The sequence below is a fragment of the Stegodyphus dumicola genome, chromosome 3 (assembly GCF_044657685.1).
Source record: "Stegodyphus dumicola isolate Sdum_Otavi_A_Nest chromosome 3, ASM4465768v1".
NCBI classification, from domain to species: domain Eukaryota; kingdom Metazoa; phylum Arthropoda; class Arachnida; order Araneae; family Eresidae; genus Stegodyphus; species Stegodyphus dumicola.
Genome location: NC_140770.1, coordinates 149,053,567 through 149,068,856, shown reverse-complemented (window position 1 = coordinate 149,068,856; position 15,290 = coordinate 149,053,567). Strand labels below are relative to the sequence as shown.

Sequence of the window (15,290 nt, the reverse complement as noted above, 5' to 3'; positions counted from 1 at the left end):
CTGTGCAAGGGTGACATGATGGTGGAACTGTTATCACATTTCCTGTAGAACTTACTAATAGCATGAATCGTAACATCCTCATGAGACATGTGCTCTGCAAGAAGTAAAGAAGTTTATGAAATATATTAATAACTGCAGATGCCAAGTCTGGTTACTATGTAGGATGAGAAAGGCCTTTATACCTCAAAGCATTGGCTTCTTTTGCTTTTTCCTAACCGATTATTCCATATAAGCATATTCAATTTGGCAATAATAAAGGACTAAAATGATGCATGCAAAATATAACCAGAAATATGCGGTAAATGTGATGATTATTTACTACTATATATTTCTGGTGATATTATTCTAACTGACATCAATGTGGGTGCTACTTTGGTAGACGGTTGCACGAATTTTGGAGACTTTTTGGCGATTTGCCTTTTGGCGAGTAATACAACTTATGGTAAACCCATTGCTGGATAAGTTATTTATGGTAACCGATACTTTGTTGTCATTTTATTAAAAAAATAATGCGTTTTATTATGCATAACTTCCGTGTTTTAAATATTATTTATGGCTTCTAAATATTAAATATCAATTTAATATTACATTTTTATTTGAAATAAAAATTTTGTTGTTTATAATATTTTATATAATTTTATGTTGTGGATGATGTAATCAATGACGTCACCTTACTTAAAAAGTAATTGGTTTTATTAATATCTATAAATTTAATCTAATGTTTTAAACATTATTTATGGCTGTTAAATATTAAAATAAAATTTAATTTTGCATTTGTTTTAAAAATAATTTTATTATGAATGATTATTTAAATAATTTTAATTCTATGCGTGATGTAATCAGCTCCCTGATTGGTTACTGAATATTTGTGCATTACCGCGTTATTTTAAAATTTTATTATTCATCTCTTCGAATTCCTCGGATTTAAAATGGAATGGATATCTCCCTTTCGAAGACGAATGTTGTTATTGGTAATTACCAAGAATTATTGGTATTGGAATAAAAAAAATGCCCTTTGAGACTTTATTTTGGCCAACCTGTCTTTCCTAATCAAAGATTTATTTATAAATTGTTAATAGCGTCAGAGGAAATTTTGGAGGAAACCTCGCTAATTGCTTCTTCAATGAAGTGCGAGATATTTGGATAACAGATGGAGATGGTTAAAAGATCCGATTTAATTATGATTTCGATTTTTTTTGTGGTACTTATCAATAAACAAGAGGTTAAATTACTCAAAAAAATGTAAGTACATATTTTTCTTTTATTTTATAATTGTATACTTCAATTTTTGTTAAAAAAATTAATACACTATTTTCAAAAATTGCTGAGATAATTATTGTCACATATGTTTTAATGTTAATTATATTTTATATAACGTATTTTAAAGTATTTGAATTTAATAATATTCTAATTCTTTTAAATGTTGGTAGGATGGTTTATAATTCGATATTCAATTTCAGTAATATTTTAATCTAATTAAATGTTGGCACAATGTTTTTATAGCGGTGTTTTTATTCTCTTTTTTGCTATATGAAAGTAATAATAGCCTTACTTTAGTACTTTATACTCATAGTAAATGTATTTATTTACACTTGCCTGCCGTCTTAAAAAACGACATTTTTAACAAAAAATTAATCCATTACTTTTAACGATATTTATTTTTTAAAAAAGTTTTGAATACTTTACTATGCGTAAAAACAGCATTTTTCAAGATGGCTGACAATTGTAAAAATTGCGCCAACGTAAATCGCCAAAAATCCGTGCAACCGTCTACCAAAGTAGCACCACAATGTGTATTATACAGAATTATTTGGTCATGTAATAAACACTAATAATGCTTCTCAGTCCATTATACAAAAATCAGAACCTTCTGCTGGAGTAGATCTGGGTTAGACATTTGTTGTTTGGGGAGGAACTATGATCAAGCCAGTGTGCTTTACAGTATCTCTTGGAAAGCATCCATTTGCTTTATGACTCAAAATGGACCATTTTCTTTGTGACCATTGCTTGCTCCAATGCTAGCAATTAATGAATTAATTGTTAGCATTTGACACAGATGAAAGCATGCTAATTCAAAAAGCAATGCTTGTTTCCAAATGCTTAATGCTAATATTTGGCAAGTTCGTTTGGAATCCAAATTTTAAGCTGTCATAGCTGTCAGAATATCTGGAAACTATCACTGGTATTATGGCAAATTCAGTGCTTAAGTCATTGTATTATTGACATTATTTTTTCTTCTAAACTGTACCATGTCATATACTACAAAATGACTGGCTGTGTGCTTGTGGGCGATGTTATATTGGCTGCATAGGACTGAAAGTGATCAGTGGAAATTTAGTCACTTGTTGTGCAGATATCTACATATTATTGACACTGGCAAGCAGTTTGGGCACATTATATTTAATTTTTAATTTGTGCAAGATCACTGATCTCAGATCGCATTGCTTCGGTACATCATAAAGTGTGATCTGACTTAAATATATTTTTTTTAAAATATGGATTGAATCCGATGATTTTGCAGAGGCATTTTAGTAGTTCTTTTTATGATGCATTTTTTTTTTTTTTTTTGTAATCAGTTATACTAGTTAGACTTGGTGGAATTTAATAAAGAAAGGAAATTAAGAATAAGAGGAATCGAAAAATCCTCTCCAAATTAGTTATGAATAACCCATTGCATTAATACAATTTAAAAAAACATTTTGTATTAGAAGTACCACAATAATATTATTTTACTTTTATAACTATACACATTTCTTTTTTGACTACTTACATGTGCATTGTAAATCCATATTAGAATTTTGAATTCGTTTTTGCCGTGTAATTTATGCAATATTTGATTTTACTAATGTGTGTATTTCATAAATGTGAATAAATCTTATGAAAAATTATTTATTGCTGTGTTACATAATTTACATATTAAAACAGATAATTTTTTTGTTTTATTCAAAGTAATTTTTTATTTGAATTAATTAATGGATATTTTGACATCTAAAAGGATTTTTAAACTAGCAAATGTGTTGAATTTACAGTTATGCTTTGGTATTAATGAAATTTAATTTCAGATACTGATTTCTTTGAAGTTTATTTCAATCATTTTTATTTCCTTATACATATCTTTTGCTAATTTCAGGAAATCGAATATGTTGGACTGAATAGTTATTTGTTTAGTTCAAATTTAAAGTAAGTAATTTTTAATTTTTCCATTATCATTTTTTGAAAATTTTCTTCTGTTATGTCTTATTATGTAAGATAGCAATAAACTAATATTTTGATTACTTTCAGGAATTTTTTTGTGATTTGTATAAATGATATACGCCTTCAAGGAGACACTGATTGGATAAAATCATACACACCATCAACAAAGAAACAGTCCGAGAGAAAAATTTTTTTAACTGCTTTCCCAAGTTGTACTTTTTTACTTAAGGTAGTAGTCTACTTTTCTACTTAAGTTGTATATTTTAATGTGTTAATAAAATTTCATCTTGCAGTTTTTTGCAAAAATTATCAGTACTTTCTGATTATCCGCTCCCCACCCCTCCAAAAAAGTCATCAACCATTGGCAACTAATTCATGAAGCTAAATTCCAAAAGATAACAGACATTTTCAAAAATGGTTCCACACTGAGAATTACAATAAACAGCAACCAATTAACAAAATTAAAAACACAAGAAACATTATTATTATTGTTTTCTGCTTTTCTCTCCATGTACACTGTTTTAGCTTTAAACAAAATCAAAGATTACAAAAACTCATCATGAACAAATTGGCACTATACACACTGTTGTTGTCTTCATGTACAGAGCTATTTTCAAGTCTTCATCACTTCTACTTGCCATAATTAGTATGACTGATTAAAAGATCCATTTGTCGTTTGTGACAATGATAGTTTTTATCTAAACTAGTATGATCAACGCTAAGCTTCAATTTATACTTTTCATTTGCCTCATTTAATTGCAATTAAAACATTTTGGAGTATCTTTACACTCCCAATGTTTATGTCCAACTTCATCACACGTAGCACATATTTGTGGTTCTAGGCATTTTGTTTGAAAGTGCCCATACTTTGAAAACTTAAAGCATTGAATTACTTTAAAAAAATCTTTAATCCTAAGACGAGACCATCTTATGTTAAGTTTTCCTGCTTTTACACTGGCCACCCAGTGTACTTTATTATATTTTTACCTTTTATCAAGAATTTTAAGTCAAAACAATTTTCAAAGACCATATTTTGGTCTCTAATCATAATCTTAAGATCATCTTAAGAACAATCAGAATCTATATTATAAATTATAACTTCTGGATCTTTCTTAACAGGATGTTGAATTACCATATCATTTTTAAGCAAATAATTTGTTTTAACATCTGTGTCCAAGGCTTTAACATTAGAGGATTTAGAACAAATTATTCTATTCCTCTTTTATTAATTATTTTTAATCTTCTACCACCAATGCGTAATTGGGTAGGATTAATCAAAAGTACAATTTTATTTTTGACCTCCTCACAGGTGATTCCTTCCTTTTTTGGATAGAGTAGAACTGTAAAATCCTTGGACCCACTTTTACTAGTAGATCTATCTCGTTTTTTCTATATTATTTTCTGAAGAAAATGTTTTGGATCTGCCATGCTGCAAATGAAAGTGGCTGAAGATTCAACAACATTTTTGTTTACTCTTCAAGCCTTCCCTTAAGGATCACATTATCAACTGGTTGTGTAACCAATAAATCATAAATTTGATGCACCATAGAAATAATTTTTCCTTTTAGAATATTCAAGACTCTGCTTGTGTCTCTTAATACAATTTCTAAATAACTTAAAATTGTTCGTCTATCTGCTAATAGAGCAGTAGAGTCAACAGGCTGTGTCTGAATTTCTTGACATATTTGTAAAACCATTGTCCAGCTGTTAGAAACTGCCTGGAACAACCTTCAGCTACTGAGTTTGGACCACTTTCCCTTAGCAAAGGGAGCCCCCAGGCCATGAAAAGGTACTCCGCAGTGGGGAAATTTTTTGGAAAAAAAAAAAAAAAAAAAAAAAAAAAGATAGAACAATCCAATTAACACTCTTCAAAAGAAAATTTCCTTACACAATTCAGTCGCACAACAGCCCTCAGGGGCTCTTTTTTTTTGAGTACGGGTGTGGCAATCCTGAGGTACCCTAGCCCATCAGGGGGATCATCTTGGTGAGACGGGTGTCACGATCCTGGAGCCCCAGTGATCTATCCTCTTTTCCATCTCCTCTCCTTTTGGCTGGAACTTTTTCCCTTCCCTTCTCCCTTGTGGTTTCTCTCTTCGGAGTTTGGGGCTCGTCACAAGAGACTGGAACAGCCCTTGTCTCTAGTTTTCGAGTGGCGAGAAAACTGCCCTTGTGTTTGCCATGCGTGGAGACCTGTGTCGCTGGAAAGGAGGGGCCTGGTAGTTTAGGGGCGAGGTACTGTCCCCAACACACTACTTTGGCCTCTGCTTCAGCTAAACGGGAGGCACCTTAGTCGTCCTGATGGGGTGGCTTGGGGATAAACTCTCGGGAGTACCTGCTTTCGGGAAAGCCGACTGTGGGGCTTCAGTCTGCGTATAGGTTCGGCTAGCCCTAACACAGGAATCTGTGTTCCCTTGTTGGGCTCCATGGTGGGCGGGGCCGTTGGACCCGAATCTTTTCTTACTTCAATATGGCAAATTCACACATTTATTTAATCAAAGATTTTGAAGTCACTCCAGTCAGTCGCTCAACCTAGTTCTGAAACGTCTACTGCTAAACCAATCACTCAACCTAGTTCTGAAAAGTCTACTGCAAAAACATTACATACAGATGCAAATGCAAATAATCCTAATTGTAGTCCCTGTTTTCTAGTTATCTCTAGTCCTTCTGGCGACCTGCAGAAGATGTCTCGTTTTGTAATAAATAAATATATTCATTCTTGTATTGGTGAGCCGAATAATATAAAGCGTCTCCACTCTCTTTAGACTTGCTTATTGATACAACCTCAGCCACCCAGTCTGCTTCTTTACTTCAAATAACTAAACTTGGGCAAGCGAATGTCACTGTAACAGCACATAAGTCACTAAATTTTTGTCGTGGTGTAATCTCGGAATTCGACCTTCTGTATGTTTCTGAAGAAGAGATCGCTTCCGAGCTGTCCGACTAAAATGTCTGCGGTGTTAGGCGGATCAAGATGCATAAAGAAGGTAAGTTGATCGACACGAAACACGCGATCCTGACCTTCAATATGCCTGATCTGCCTAAGAATATTAAGGCCGGATACTTAAATTGTCCTGTAAGACCTTATATTCCAAACCCTATGCGATGCTTCCAATGCCAGCATTTCGGCCATTCTAAGACGTCTTGTCGTGGCAGCCTGACATGCGCCCGATGCTCACAGATTGGCCACGATTCTGAAAATTGTACCGCTGCGCCTCTGTGTATAAATTGCAAGGGTGAGCACCCAGCATTTTCACGCCTGTGCCCAAAATGGAAATTGGAAAAAGAAGTGCAGACTGCAAAGGTTACGAGGAACATCTCATACGCCGAAGCCAGAAGATTAGCCCAAAGCACACAGATTCGACCAAATACATCATACGCCAGTGCTGTTAAATCATCTTGTACAGTGTCCACCCAAACATCAATAGGTACGCAGATTCTAGCAAATAAAACTCAACCGACTACATCCACCAAGAAAAAAAAAACTTCAACTCATTTAGTACAAAAGAAAGAAACTGTCATTCAAAGTAAACACAAAACTGCCACAAAAAAAAAATAAATAAATAAATAAATAAATAAATAAATAAATAAAAGTTCCAGCAATAGCTCTCTTGATGGAATGATTTCTGAATCTGCGGACTCGGACAGTATGGAAGTAGAAGAGGGTCTAGAAGTTCCCAGGCATCTACTTCCACGAAAAACAAAAGAACAGCACAGAAAGAACAAAAACCATTCATAATGGCCACCCTCGTCTTGTGGAACTGTCGTGGTTTCCACCGAAATTTGTTTTACATCAAATCTATAATAAATGCGTATCATCCTGTGTGCTTAGCAATACAGGAAACAAATCTGAAACCAGAACAACATGCAAAACTTCGGAGGTTTTCTTTCGTCAGGAAGGATAACCTTGCAGGTGAGCGTGCCAGTGGAGGTGTAGGTCTCCTCATCTCATTGGATTATTCCTCAGATGTACTTTCTTTGACGACATCCCTCCAAGTTGTCGCTACTCAAACAAATTTTGATATTGTTGTTTCAGTTGTTTCTCTGTATTTGCCTCCAAATGAGCACATTGATCAGCAAGATTTAAATGGTCTTATAGAGCAGATGCCTGAGCCCTATATCATAATAGGAGATTTTAACGGCCATAGTCCGCTCTGGGGTAGTAAAGATACAAATTGCCGAGGAAGACAAATTGAGCAGATGATCGAAGATCATAGCCTTTGTCTCCTGAATAATGGGCAGGATAGGTACTTCCATGAGCCTTCAAGGACATTCCACACTCTCGACCTTGCCATCTGTTCACCATCTCTGTTGCCTTTTTGCACTTTTAGTGTGGGAAATGATCTTTACAACAGCGATCACTATCCCATTTTTATATCTCTGGCACGAAAAGGAGCAAACCCCATGTCGAGATCCCCTTGATTCATACTCGATAGGGCAGACTGGGAACTCTTCTCTTCCATTGCAGAGCTCACAGATGAAATGGTAGAAGATGCACATATCGATGATGCTGTTGAATCTGTTACTAATACTATTATTGAGGCAGCTATGCTTTCCATTCCTAGAACATCAGGAAAAATACTAAAATATTCGAAACCATGGTGGAATCGCGACTGTCATGAAGCACTGAAAAAACAGAAAAAAGCATGGGATATTTTTCGTAGATATCCTACTCTGCGAAACCTCATTGCATTTAAAAGAGCCAAAGAAAATGCACGAAAAGTAAGGAGGCAGAGCCAAAGGAATTCCTGGATTTCATATGTGTCATCAATAACATCCTCCATGCCTAGTAAGCGGGTTTGGGAAAGAGTTCGAAAAGCATGCGGAATATATAAAGACCACTCAATTTCTTTTTTGGAAAAAGATGGCCGAGTGATTAGCTCCATAGAAGAAATTGCGAATACTATTGGTGAGACATTTGCTGCCGTTTCTTCCAGCAGAAACTATTCACCTGCATTTCTCTCTATCAAGCAGCACTCTGAAATAAATCCCATCGCATTCAACTCTTCCAAATCTGAGCCTTACAATAGAGCATTTACTATGCTGGAATTAAAGAGAGCTTTATTGCAGACACATAGGTCTTCTCCGGGGCTTGATGGCATGAATTACGAAATGCTAAAACATCTATCCCATAAATCACTGAATGCCCTTCTCACTCTTTACAATAGAGTGTGGAAGGAGAGCTGTTGTACTTCCTATTGCTAAGCCAGGGAAAGATCCAAGGAATACCTCGAACTATCCACCAATTGTCCTTACCAGTTGTGTATGCAAACTGTTTGAAAAGATGGTAAACAGCCGCCTAGTCTATTTCTTGGAAAAGAATAATATTATATCGCCTTATCAAAGCGGTTTTCGAAAGGGGAGAATGACCGTAGATAATATGCTCCTGTTAGAGACATCTATTCGGAAAGCTTTTGTCAGAAGAAGTCACCTTGTCTCAATATTCTTTGACATTGAGAAAGCTTATGATAAGGCATGGAGATACAGTATACTTCGGGATCTTCACGAGAGTGGCTTGCGCGGCAACCTACCAATTTTCATTCAGAATTTCTTGAATACTAAGACTTTTCAAGTAAGGATTGGCTCTGTTTTGTCAGATATTTTTGAACAAGAAGAGGGTGTGCCTCACGGCTGTGTGCTTAGTGTAACCTTATTCATTTTAAAAATAAACTCTGTACTAAAAGAACTTCCTCCCACCATCTTGGGATCTCTATATGTTGATGATCTACAGATTAGCTGTCCAGGGACAGACATGAGATACATAGAGAGGCAATTGCAGATGGCTCTAAATAAGATCCAAGAATGGTCAGAGAAACAGAGATTTACATTTTCGAAGCAGAAAACTTTGTGCTTGCACTTTTGTAGAAAGCGAGGTCTCCATCCTGAGCCTGAATTATATCTGAATGGTACAATTATTCCTGTTGCGCCCGAAGTAAAATTTTTAGGAGTGACGTTCGATCGAAAATTGACTTTCCTTTCTCATGTTTTAAACCTGAGAAAGAAGTGTCTAAAAACATTAAATATTTTAAAGTGTTGGCGAACACATCCTGGGGTGCAGAGCGTTGCTCTATGCTTTGCATTTACAGAGCGCTTGTCCGCTCTAAACTGGACTATGGCTCAGTTGTTTACAGATCCGCCCAGTCATCAGTATCTTTGAAACTGGATCCTGTTCACCATCAAGCTCTGCGGATTTGTTCAGGAGCTTTCAGGACTTCTCCTGTCCAGAGCCTGTATGTTGACTCTAATGAACCATCACTTTACCTGAGGCGGGAGCAATCGTCCCTTTAGCAATATTTTAATATTCTATCCCAACCTGAACATCCCAATATGCTGTGCTTACTTGATAATGTGTGTAACACTTTATTTGAAACACGTCCATCCTGTGTTCCTACTTTTCCTTTAAGAGTTTGCCCTGTCATTGAGGAACTTTCCCTCTCTGATATGCGCCCCCAAGCAGTACAGAATTTGGAAATTCCACCTTGGGAAAATTCACGGATTTAGCTTCTTGATGTTTTCAAACATCACGTGAAGGCAAGCACTAACGAGATCGTTTACAGACAACTCTTCACTGAGCACAGGCACAAATATAGCAGTTATTATTTGATATACACGGATGGATAAGAGTCAAATGATCATGTCGGGATGGCTTTTGTATTTGAAAATTACATAGAGGGCAGATGCCTGCACCATGCTTTCTCAGTCCTAACATCTGAACTAACTGCAATATATTATGGTCTTTTGTACATCTCAAAGCTCTGCCACAAAAAGTTCATAGTTTATACAGACTCGTATAGTGCTCTTAAATCTTTGGAAGCTTTACCCAACACTCAATCCTGTGGTAGTGGATATTCTCAAAATTCATATAAACTTAACAATTCGAGGATATGAAGTCCTGTACTGCTGGGTTCCTGGACATGCTGGAATAAAGGGAAATGAGCTTGCAAATATCGCAGCAAAATCTGCTGTTGAACTGTCCAGTCGCCTTATCCCTTTTAGAGATATCTGCTGTGTCATCAAGGGAAAGGTCCGTAAAAAAAAATGGCAGCAAATTTGGGATGTTCAGCATCACAACAAGTTGAGAAATGTCAAGCCTAGAATTGAGTATTGGGATTTTGCTGGAAATCGTAAGGAGGAAGTTCTTTTGACTCGCCTCAGAATTGGTCACACTAGAGTGACACATAACTATCTTCTCAAAGCTGAAAATGAGCCTGTGTGTTTTAGTTGTAATGTTTGTTTATCTGTTCGTCATATTTTAATTGAGTGTCCATGTTTTAATAGTCTTCGCCAGAAATATTTTAATAGCTGTGACTTACCTCTCGACCGTTTAATCGGAAGAGATGTCAATTGTAATTTATTTTATTATTTAAAAAAGACTGGCTTTTACTACATAATGTAATTTGTTTTGAAGATTGTGTCTTGAATTTTAAATGTGTGCTTTTAACTTGTTTTTATATGACTTCATCCTCTGGATTTGTTACATTTGTCTACTTGTTTTTATTTATTGTATTTTAATTTCATCAATTGTAATCACCCCATCTCGTGTTTGGCGTGCTATAATCATCTTTGGTTTTGCGCCATAATCTCTCACTCACTCACTCAGTCGCTCAACAAATACTTCCCCATGGGGGAGGTTTGTAATATGGCTAATACTAAAGGAGCATGCTTCCTCCATGATTTTAGTATAAAATTAACATCTTCCTAAAATTGTTACATTTGAAATACATAAATTTCTCATTCAGAGGTTTTAGGGGTATACATGTATATTTTTTCTTTTGGATAAAAAATTCATAATTTAAGCATTTCAAATTAGGCTATTCTAAGGGATTTTTTTTCTTTTGTGGAAAAAATCAATAATTTAGGCATTTCAAAATAGGGCTATTTGAGGATTTTTCCATACTGCCAGCATAGGTGGTGGGTAGAGATCAAGGTCCATTCTCTATAGACTTCTATAGACCAACCATAAGTGAAAGCCATTTTTCTCAAAAGTGATCAGTATATAAGATAAAAACCTAAGTATGGATTTATTGTTCATTCTTTTAACTGCATTGTTTCTATTATAAAGTGCTTTAATTTTGTATTTTTGAAATTTACGAGTACAAAATCCTACGTCAGTTGTCCCTGTTATAACTTGCAAATTCCCTTGTCTTCTCCAATGTTTGTATGCTATTTTAAACCAGCTTGTATATAGATCATTTTTTGCTTATAAAGGGCTTAAATGTGAAACATGAAAAAAAATTTCTTTGTAAAAATGACCCAATAAATTGAGTTGAACACATTTCAATTAATTTTATGTAAATTGGGGAGGAGGCAAGCTTCTATAGAATTACAGTAATGTGTATAATTTGAATTCAGGAGAAATCTAATGTTTTCTATCATAATAGTAGTTCAGTTTTTGTAGTGATTTTCACAATGATGTTTGGAAGTATTGAGGATATTGCTGATTTTTCTGATGGTTGTACACGTCGAAACAAGAACCGCACTTTGTTCATGGTACTCATCAAAATGAAAACGTTGGATAGAATTGAAATTGTTTTCCTATCCTTCCTTTCTCCCATGCAATTGAGAATCGGAACAATCAAGTACATCATCAGGAGAACAAATCAGATCTATAAGCAGAAAATATGAAGAATTGTTGAGGAAGTCAAACCAAAAGGTGATTTCTAATATGAGTAACTACTGATCAAATTTAGGACTTTAGGAAGTATCAAATGAAAACTACAGTGAGCATATCAGAAAGGAAGATTAAGTAACCTTCAAAATATCATTAATGTGGCATTTTATAATCTGTAATCAATATAAAGCGAAGGCATTTCTTTTCATATGTGATTTGGGACAAGATATGTTTACCTCACAAAAAAATTGCAGCATTTCCATGACCCTGTCAGACTAGTGTCACAGTTCAGAGCATAAAGTCGCAGTATTTGAAATGTTAAAAATACAAGCTGAACGAGAAATTATGTGACCTTATCAAAAACTTTAGTTGTACTGCTTTATATATGTAATAGTGTAATCGTACCAGTATAACTTTAGTCATACTCAGTATCATGTATTAAAATGGATTATTCTTAAAAAAAATTAGGGTCTTCCATAATATAATTTGTTTATTTATTTATTTTTAGTTTGTATCATTGTACATTTTAAATGCAAGTGTAATGCAACTTGGGAAGTCAGATGAAGAATTTCTTTTACACTTCTCATTTCAAGAATTCAATTTATATTGTTGTTGTGTACAGTCAAGGTGAGTAAAGATATTTCTAAATTGAAAGTATTTTTGGTTTTTGCCAGAACGTAAATTTTTGAAATTATGAAATGGTTTTCATATTACAAAATCAACGAGTGTAATTGAAAATAAACCAAATAATTTACCTTAAAAACCATTCATTATGTTGTCTGAAACTTTTTCAGAATCTGAATTTCTTTTTTCTGGGATTTCAAAAGATGCAAGTTTTAGTTATTGTGACTTAACTTGTTTTTGGTATAAAATGCCATTGAATGCCTAGATTCTGTAGAATGGGGAGTAACTAAAAACAATAGATACAGTACAAAGTCTTTCTATAATCTGGACTTCTCGGGACAAAATCTGGACTCCTCGGGACTTCGGCGATTCCGGATTGGGTTTTTTTCCGGATAATAGATCATCAATTTAAATCTGGTAAGATGGCATGCAGAAATTATAAAATTAAAAATATGAAACCGTAATTTAGGGAATAAAGAGCAATTATGATCCAAAAAATATCAAAATTTACAAAAAAAAAAAAAAAAAAAAAAAAGGCTTAATATTTATTTGTTTACTTTAGTAAACATTTCTTTCAATGTAAGTTGTTTAAGTTGCTTCGTTTTATGTGCTAATACTTTCTCTTTAATTCTATAAAAAGACATAATTTCTTGTTCAGTTACAAAGTTCTGCTGTTCAAGTCCTGTAATTGCTGTTCTGAGAATACTGACTAACTTGTCAATCGAAATTTTTTCATTTTCACTAACCTCTCTGTCACTTTCTTCATGCCTTTATCCATTTTTTGCAGCAATTCCACTTTTTGTTTGATGGACATCGAAACATGCTTTCTCTTTGTAGATCCTTTGGTAGCTCCAGAATCGGAAACTCTTTTTGACATAATCGAAAGTTCAAGGGTTGCTTTTTATAAAATTGCTCTAACAGTCTGCAAAAAATAATAAGCCGGATCCAATTAAAAGATTAAGGAACAATGCAATCTGCAACATTAACTGAAATAGATAATTAGTAAATTTTAGCCTAGCTTATACCGTCCGTTATACATTAAACACGCATGCGTAAAGGTATTGTGCGCATGCATAAACGCTACGCATGGGCAGAAAGTTTGTAGCTTTGCGGTCCGGATTATAGATTATTCCAGATTATGGACGTCTGGATTAAAGACTTTGTACTGTAGTATGAAATTTAAATTTTCAAGAGTATATTGAAATGTTACAAATCATCTCATTGGTACAATCATCATCATATACTTGAACCTTTGATTAATTATGCGAATTAATGCACAAGTTAGTATAGTTAACTGAGAACAGGGTTAATCCAAAAATGACATCTGTAAGTCACAATTAAATTCACGAATGCCTTGAAACTCTTCAGCGGTTTTAAATAGACTGCATAATATTATGAAATGTATGCAATATTTAAAAAAGATTTAATTAATTAATTTTAAAAAGATTTAATTTAAATAATAATAGCTTTTTCATTTTTCTTTTTCAAAAAATCTATTACATTTTTTTCAAGAAATATTACAAAGATTAGACATTAGGATTTTTTTTGAAGCAACAGAGATGAAAAATGATCAAATGCTTTTGCCGGGAATTGAACCATGGACCTCTGGAATACCCGCGCAGCGTGCAGAACCACTACACTACGAAGGCACCCTAGGAAAGGCGGGAGAAATACTTTATATACTCCCCCTTTTAAAGGGCGACTGGAGTTTTTAGGGGACTTCTGTTGACCTGGACGTCAAATCCTGGGGATTGACTCCTGGACGTAAAATTCTGGGTGAGCAGAATCATCATCCAACACCTTTTTAGTTCGGGCACCACTGTAGAGACATTAGTATTTTTTTTTTTTTTAAATCAAGAGAGATAAAAAATGAGCAAACGCTTTCGCCGGGAATTGAACCACGGACCTCTGGAATACTGGCCCAGCATGCAGAACCACTACAGCACAAAGGCACCCTAGGAAGGGGGGAGAAATACCTTATAATGTCATTAAATTTGAATTCATTTTATTTATCCATACAGCCAATCTACTTGTCTATACACTTTATAGTCCCGGTATGGCTGTTTTTGCTATATCACCTTCATCTTCATTATCCTCTTCTGTCTCCTTTTTAGAATATTCAAAATCTATTAGGCTCATTTACTGGTGAATGATCTACATGCCTGGAGGGTCTCCAGGACTTTCACTTGAGTAATATGAATCTAAGTATTTTCCTTAAAATATTTTCTGAAGAGGCATCTGTATGATTCTTCTACTGGTCTCCATTTCAAAATTCTCTTTTTTGAACCATGGGAAGTGGGGATGAAAATTGCTTCTGGAAGGCCTCAAATGCCCCACCTGCATCATAATTTGAAATTCTTGTTTTGCTTTTTAAGCGATCTGGAACTAACTGAAGAGTTTTCACTACCACAAGAGAACCTTTAGTTATAATATAATGAACAGTGTTGTGTTTCACAAGTTGCTTAGGATCTTGTAATTATATAATAAGAGGGAAAAAAAAAAAATGTGAAAAAGTGTATCACTAAAAACATTTTTTACTGAAATAAACATCTGCATTTTTCACTCAACGTACAGTTTGAAACTGTGCTTCTAAATATTTTAGACACTTATTTTGTAGCTCAGACACCAATTAAAAGAAATGGAGGAAATCTGCTCCAAGAGTGGGTGTACTAATATTTGATGTTAGAAAAGTTCAAGTAAACTGGCACTTTGATTGGGTTTCCAAAGAAAATGTTTTTTGACCGCAAATAGAAATAGTTGAAGAATTAGCAGCAAATGGTGTTTGATGGGGAGAATTTTGCTTTTGAGAGTTGTTTGCAGGGAATAATTACATGCCAGAGTTGGTATTGACCAAGAATGAAAT

The 15,290-nt window shown here is 34.4% G+C and overlaps 1 protein-coding gene across 2 annotated transcripts in view; it reads left to right on the top strand.

Moving 5' to 3' along the window:
• hob (bridge-like lipid transfer protein family member hobbit) overlaps positions 1-15,290 on the top strand; it is a 155,046-nt gene that overhangs the window by 7,706 nt on the left and 132,050 nt on the right. For both annotated transcript variants that reach the window (XM_085813453.1, XM_035368583.2), the window contains exons 3-5: positions 3,131-3,180; positions 3,283-3,424; positions 12,312-12,430. In XM_085813453.1, coding sequence (XP_085669579.1) covers positions 3,131-3,180; positions 3,283-3,424; positions 12,312-12,430 — 311 coding nt within the window. The remainder of the gene's footprint in view (positions 1-3,130; positions 3,181-3,282; positions 3,425-12,311; positions 12,431-15,290) is intronic.